The sequence below is a fragment of the Triticum aestivum genome, chromosome 2A, assembly GCF_018294505.1.
Source record: "Triticum aestivum cultivar Chinese Spring chromosome 2A, IWGSC CS RefSeq v2.1, whole genome shotgun sequence".
Taxonomy (NCBI): Eukaryota; Viridiplantae; Streptophyta; class Magnoliopsida; order Poales; family Poaceae; genus Triticum; species Triticum aestivum.
This window is the reverse complement of record NC_057797.1, coordinates 24,349,317-24,356,441: the sequence shown is the minus strand read 5'-3', so window position 1 is coordinate 24,356,441 and position 7,125 is coordinate 24,349,317. Positions and strand designations below refer to the sequence as shown.

General features: G+C 44.9%; 1 protein-coding gene across 1 annotated transcript; it reads right to left on the bottom strand.

Annotated features, from left to right (window-relative positions):
* Positions 1 to 3,583: 3,583 nt before the first annotated feature.
* On the bottom strand, positions 3,584 to 5,318 carry LOC123187158 (tricetin 3',4',5'-O-trimethyltransferase-like). Its single transcript, XM_044598932.1, has 2 exons — positions 4,843 to 5,318; positions 3,584 to 4,367 (listed from the first exon to the last, which is right to left on the bottom strand). The coding sequence occupies exons 1-2, from the start codon at positions 5,241 to 5,243 to the stop codon at positions 3,695 to 3,697; spliced, it is 1,074 nt and encodes a 357-aa protein (XP_044454867.1). The 5' UTR covers positions 5,244 to 5,318; the 3' UTR covers positions 3,584 to 3,694.
* Between the last annotated feature and the right edge of the window lie 1,807 nt (positions 5,319 to 7,125).

Here is a 7,125-nt window from a genome sequence, read left to right as displayed (position 1 = left end):
AATTTTCATGGGAAGAACTATGAAAACATAAAAAAAAAAACCAAGAGAGAAACAAAGAAAACCAAAGATATAAATGAAAAAGAAAAAACGAAAACTGTCGTGGAAACCCAACGAAATGGTATAGTGAGCCAGCTTCTTGGATATGAACCCGAGCAAGGAGCTAGCGAATGATTTAAAGAAAAGGAAACAGACTAGCCCATTAGCTCCGGAAAAACTTCAGGCGAGGGGAGTATAGCTCCCGCATAGCATGGTAGATCCTATTTGGCGCTTCAGGCGCCCGTTATAGGAAAATTTGAAAAACAGGCGCATGAAGCGCACCCTCTATCTAGGCTCACACCTACGATACCTCTCGACCGAATGTGCTAACTCACATCTTTTTTCCTTTTATCCACTTTTAGTACACGGAAATATTTTCTTTTTATTTTATTTTTTATTTTTTCTTGGGACAGTTTTTGTTCTCCTTTTTATTTTTGCTAAATACATGAACTTTTTCTTCACAATTGTAAAAACAAAATTCAAAATTGATGATCTTTTCCAAGTTAATTAACTTTTAAAAAATTGATGATTTTTTTTTCAAAATTGATAAAAAAATTTCAAAGTCAATAAACTTTTTCAGAGTCAGTGAACTTTTTTCAGAATCGTTAAGAATTTTTCAAATTTGATGATTTTTTTTCAAAGTGGATGAACTTTTTTTCAAAATGGATGAATTTTTTTTCTAAGTCGATGACATTTTTTCCAAAACCGATGAACTTCAAAATCAATGAATATTTTTTCAAAGATGATGGACTTTTTTTTTCAAAATTTATGATTTTTTTTCAAAATCGATGAACTTTTCCCAATTTTTTGAACTTTTCTTAAGATTTGATGAACTTTTTTTCAAAACCCATGAACTTGTTTTCAAATGTATGTTTTACTTATTCAGATAATTTATATCAGGTATATGTTAATGTTTTACTAAACGAAAGGTTAACTAGCACTACTTTTTTGCAGTAGACAACAAAGTTACTTTGGTCTAGTGGTTAGTGCGGTAGAAAACAAAGTTGCGATCCTTAGTTCGAATCCCAGCAATCCCCAATATCAATTAGGATTGATGTCTTGTCCTTCACGTTTCCTTCGAGTAGGTTATTGGGCCGCCTGCTAAGTGTCCCTAGCGAGCACCACCAGGATCGCCAACTCGTGCTTAGAGCATCAATTAGGAGCTCCCGTGTTGCAGTGCCCGAGTGGCAAGGGCACGTGTGGTTTTTGTGTGTCTCTTTGTAGGGTAATGGGTTGGAATCAAGCCCGTTAGGGGAACGGTGAAGGTGCGAAACGGGCCATAGGCATATGACTTAGACATAGAATGAAATCAATCGTATTTTCAATGCGGGGGCAAAACAAAGAACCGAGCTTAGACACGTGTCAGCACACTATAGGCTAAAAATTTGACTTGAACCGAAGTGAAAATTAGTCAAGTGAAGGATTAGTCTGTTCCCAAGTCGAGTTTTTATACAACTCTAGGCTTCCAATTGTCAAAACGATTTCTCCCACAACTTTCGAATATCAAATTCTCTATTATAGGTGATTCAGGATCAAGGAAATAAGGTACGCATCATGTAGATTTGGAGAGCAACAGCCAGCGATAAGAGATATGAGACGACGGATGTAGCTATTTCGTAAATTCAATGACCCAAGTGTTCCTGTAGACGTAGGCTGTCTTGATATTGGTGAACCCTACGGCCTTGGCAACCTGCTCGAACTCCCTTGGGTTCCTCTCCTTGCCGCCCGCCATGTTCGTCAGCATGATCATGTCGTTGAGGGATGCCTGCTGCCCCCTGGACGCCGCCTCAAGAAAAAAAATACGTCCTTTTCCCTTTCGCGAGAGGCACGGATTTACTTCTCGTGGATGCACGAATTTGCTTACGCGAGAACGGCCGTGACTCTCGCAAAAGTGAAAAAATATGTTTTCTTTATTATTTTAACCACGAGAGACACGGATTTACCTCTCGTGGAGGCACGGATTTGCTTCCGTGAGAGGCACGACCTTGCCTCTCATTTGTTTTTCTTTCATGAGAGGCACAGATTTTCTTCTCGTGGAGCCACGGATTCGCTTCAGCGAGACGCAGATTTACTTCTCGCGGTGGCACGGATTTGCTTCGGCGAGAGGAACGGTCGTGCCCCTTGGAAAAAGAAAAAACATACTACTGGTTCGGTTTTTTCCTTTGATTTTTGTCATGAAAAAAAGTTCATCGAAACATATCAATACGAGATCTAGTTTTGAAGAGTTCGATGCGAGGAATCCAATGGTGAAAACGGTTCAAGATTTGGACGAGTTTGAGAGATAAAATATTTTCAATAAACGATCTACAAAATGAAAAATTCTCAGGTTGCGACAAGTGGCACAGACGCAATGCGGCACGGTTGTCGTCACCTAGAAAGATGGGACTGTCCTTTAGAAAGAGTGCTACTTAATTAGTAATTTCGTAGTTCCTCCTAGTCGCGAAAGGCGCTACATTGGAGCTCCCTAAAAAAGGGTCCACTCCAGCAAAACAGAAAAGCAGATATGAAAGAGAAAAAAACCAATGCAGGCTAAGACAGATGAACGGCCCGTGAACAAAAGGTCAGTTATCATCAATGCTACATACAAGCCGCACGGTTAATTGTACGTACTGGAAACAAGACAGAAACGCAATTTTAATAGCCTTGCACAGATCTTAATGCATCCAAATGAGTATTTAACTAAAAAACTAGCACAATTCATCGAACCGTGCCTATAGACTACCGCTTTTTCACTAATCTTTAACTAAAAACTACCATGTATAGAAAGTACCCGATTCGACTCGTTTAAACTCGATTATGAGAGGGTTGGCACACACGTCAGAACTGAAAAATTCAAACCGTTAAGTTTGACCGTCAACATATGAGTCCCACATGTCATTTTTATCTCCTTCCTCTAAAATTCCCCATGGAGGAAGACCAGGGGTAGTCCCTGTGGCCGGCGGCGAATGATGGTGGAGACGAGCCGTCGGCAGCCGCTCCAGCTAGCGACATCAGCTCCGCCATGGATGCCAGCAGCAGGTCGCTTCGGAGGCTGTAGAACGTGGCCATCGACAGCTACTTCGTGCGCATCTCGACTGGCAGTACTCCTGTGGCGTGGCCGCCAACGTCCTAGCCACAGCGACACGAGGAGGAAAGGGGAGTCGAGCTTGCGATTTGGGTAGGGTAGGGATGGGTTAGTGGGTTGTTAGGATTAGATGGGACAATGACCACTGGGCCTGCACGGTTAGATTAGCCTAACTAGTAATTTATATATTCACGATTAGATGGGACACTGACCATTGGGGCCTACATGTCATAACGGTCAATGTAACAGTTAATGCTTACGTGTGGGTCAGCCCTGTCATAATTAAGTTTAATTTCGGCCAAATCAGTCGCTAGTGGTTTTTTTAAGAATTAGTAAAAAAAATGGTATCTTTCAACACAAATTTGTAAGTGGTAGTTTGTAGGTATGATTTCACGAATTGTGGTAGTTTTTTGTTAAATACTCCATCGAAATCGAATGGCTATGAAGTCAACTGAGACTTAACTAAGTTCTAGTGGACTGAGATTTAGCAAATCCCTTTATTATGCGCCATTCAGGATCAAGGAGATAAGGTACGCATCATGCAGATTTGGAGAGGAACAACCAACGAGAAGAGATATGACACGACGGATCTAGCTATTTGGTGAGTTCAATGACCCAGGTGTTGCTGTATATGTAGGCGGTCTTAACACCGGTGAACCCCGCGGCCTTGGCAAGCTGCTCGAACTCCCTCTGGTTCCTCTCCTTGCCGCCTGCCGTGTGCGTGAGCATGATCATGTCGCTGAGGGACGCCTGCTGCCCCCTGGACGTCGCCTCCGGTTCGACCGGCAGGATGCCTTCCACGACGACAACCTTGCCGTGCGCAGGCAGCGCGTTGTAGCAGTTCCTTAGCAGGGTCGTGCAGTGCTCGTCGGTCCAGTTGTGGAGGATCCACTTGAGGACGATGGCGTCGCCGCTGGGCACGTTCTTGAACATGTCGCCGGCGACGTGCTCCACGCCGGGGGATTGCGGTGCCTCCGCGATGACGTGGGGCAGGTCGAAGTTGATCCCCTTGATGTGCGGGTACTTGGAGGTGACGGCGCGGATGGTGGCGCCGACGCCGCCACCGACGTCCACGAGTGTGGCCACGTCGTGGAAGCCCGTGTAGAGCTCGACGAGCTTGCCGGTGACGATGGTGGTGTAGCTCTTCATGGCCTCGTTGAAGACGTGGTTCAGGCGCGCGTCGGTTTTGGTGTACTCGTACATTGTCATCCCATGTGCCTTGTGGAATGGGAGGCCACCATCAAGCACCGCATCCTTCAAATGATACCTGTAAATTAATTATCTTACACATTCAGGTTACTTACTGATTAAAACCACGACACTTATTAAGATGTCGGTAATAGAAGTATCATAGATAGTATCATGCATGTAACTTTTCAAATTTGATAAGATGATATATAATTGAATGAAAAAAAATTAAGTATCATACTATGATATATTATTATATTACATGATGTGCTACTATGTGTCATGTATGTCAATAAATGAATTCACTTATACGATACCAATATATGATAATACGCACTATATGATAATACGCACTACGGTTGTCTTGTCAGACACTAGTATACTAGTATATAATACTCCCCGCTACGACCAGCCTTATGGATCAGAGTAAGTCCTTCCTTTTCAAAAAATATAAGATCGTTTAGACGCAGAGGTAGTACTTATTAATGTTGATTGCCTCCCACTACATACAACGTACTACAACATAGAGTACTACATATGAAGTATATACTTACAAGCTCTCCATAGGGACCTTGTCGTTGGTGAGGAGGAGCAGCGGGGCCATGGAGATGCCGTCCTGGTTGGGCGTGAACCACTTGCACACGGGCGTGGGGCCGTACCGCCGGGCGTGCGTGCCTTCCTCCACCTCGCACGACACCACCTTGTAGGATGCCAGCAGGTGCAGCATGCGGTCGACCATGGCCGGCGCGTCCGGGTTGGTCGTCGTCGGCGGCAGCCGCGCGGCCACCTCAGACGGTGACAGCATCTTGCCGCCGGCGCCCATCAAGACCTCGAGCATGCCCAGCTCGATGGCGTTCTTGAGCGTGAGCGGCAGGACAGCCGTGGAAGACAGCTGCATGGCGTAGATGCACGCCTCCTCCTCGACGGCAGTCATTTCCGCGGCCATGGAGCCCATTAGCTGCCTCTGCCTCCACCGGGTTTGCTGCGGCTGGTGTACTAGTACGCGTTTGTTTTGTACTGAGCAGCATGCTAGCTAACGCTTATATAGATAGAGGTGCCGGCACCCACCTACATGGTGAGAAAATTAAGCCGGATTGGCAAAGGTTATTAGTTCGTCAAAAGTTAACCGTGTAGCAAAGTGCACCGATAATATTGAGACAGCGTATGCGTGGGAGTTATGTTTTCTTGAGCTTCTGGCTCATTCCTGTGGAATCAGCGCATGATCAAAGTACTTTATGCAGCTGATCAGGAACACTCAAAGGCACCTGCAATACACCTACAGCTTCATAGGGTACTGTTCGGGCGTGGTGTGCCCTGTTGCACTGTGTCTACTCGGAGATAAAAGCACCAGACGTGAGCCACGAGGCTCACATGCATGCTAGCACCGTGTCGTGGCTCACTGCCCTACAGAGCAACAGTGAACTGTGATGGATTTTTCTGGGGCCTCCTTTGGGTAGTTGTGAGTGATGACAGAGGATTTTTGCTCTTTAGCTAAAAGGGGTTATCATCTAAAAACTGTGCTGAATTTTTGCTCGGTGAGCGGCGAGAGAGAAAGAGAGAGAGAGTTTCCATGATGAGGTCCATCAAAAGCTACCTCGGTCATCCCTCCTCTTCCTTCACTCGCAGCAGCTCCACCTCGTATCCATGGCGGACAAGCCGAACGCATGTGAATGAGAGATCGAAACTTGGGGAGATTCTGCTCTTTCCAAGTAGATGCAGAGCCCATGGATATGGAGGTGAGGGAATTAGCAACACTACAGCGGAGAGCCCGCAAGGATCAGGGCTATCGTTTTCTGTGATGAACATGGCCGAGTCATTGCATGCGTCAGTCTACTTGCTGTAGCAGCGGCACCATTTGGAGAGAGCGGGCCATGCAGAGACGATACCATGTGCCACTTAACTGTTACCATGTGACCGACTCACTACATGGCATCAGAGATGTCTGCCACGTTCATGTCACATTACTAGAAATCCGTACATGATACTGCCTCCATTCTGCTTAAGAGTGCTTATTTTAAAAAAATTGGATTTCCATAATATTAATCTCAACTTTGAGTCTCACTCACTTAAAGCAAATTGAGTCTTACACACATTTATTCCATATAGAGGTCATGCATTCAATTATGATGCACCATGCAAATCCAATTAGGGCAGTGGGAGTATCATAGCTAGAGGGGGATGCCGCATTTACTGCTTCCGGAGTTGAACATGTGGGCAGTATTTCATTGAACAGTTTTTGCAACATGAAACTCGTGTCATCTACTCACCATCTACCTTGGTTGATGAGAATTTTTAGACGAGCCTTCAAACCGGAGAGAAGTCTAGGGCTGCATATCTTCGGTCCTACATATTTTTGGGTACATTACCTAAGAGATGTGGTGCGACATGTGCTCCAACAAACCGTGAAAGTGTGAGGTGGACGTTGTACCAATAAAGTAGCATAACTTCATAACAATTATGCATGCTGGTCATTGGACTGGCTATAGATGATATGCAAATAAGATATAACCAGTTGGCCGTACTATTATTCTCGCTCTTAGATCTGATCCCAATGGGCCAAAACTAAAAATATGCCATCACTGATATCATGACCCGTGATTTACGGGGATAAGATCACACATGCAGCTATATTATACTCGTTTATATTTGATGCCTAAATCTAGGTGCGTCCCTTTGCTTTCTCCTGACGTGATCAGATCTTGCCTGGTTAGAGATCTTGGTGTGGATGCAAGATTCGGTTTTGCATGTTGTGACGTACTTTAGGTTTTTGGTCACCCCGAGTCTTGCTTTCATCCCCATAACTCTATTCTGCTGACGGTGCAAGCTTAAAGAGTAGC

Excerpts from the sequence above, each read along its gene's own strand:
- LOC123187158 (XM_044598932.1), bottom strand. The coding sequence starts at position 5,243 with ATGGGCTCCATGGCCGCGGAAATGACTGCCGTCGAGGAGGAGGCGTGC. Across the intron at positions 4,368-4,842 it reads AAGGTCCCTATGGAGAGCTT|GTATCATTTGAAGGATGCGG; the intron begins GTAAGTATATAC and ends ATTAATTTACAG.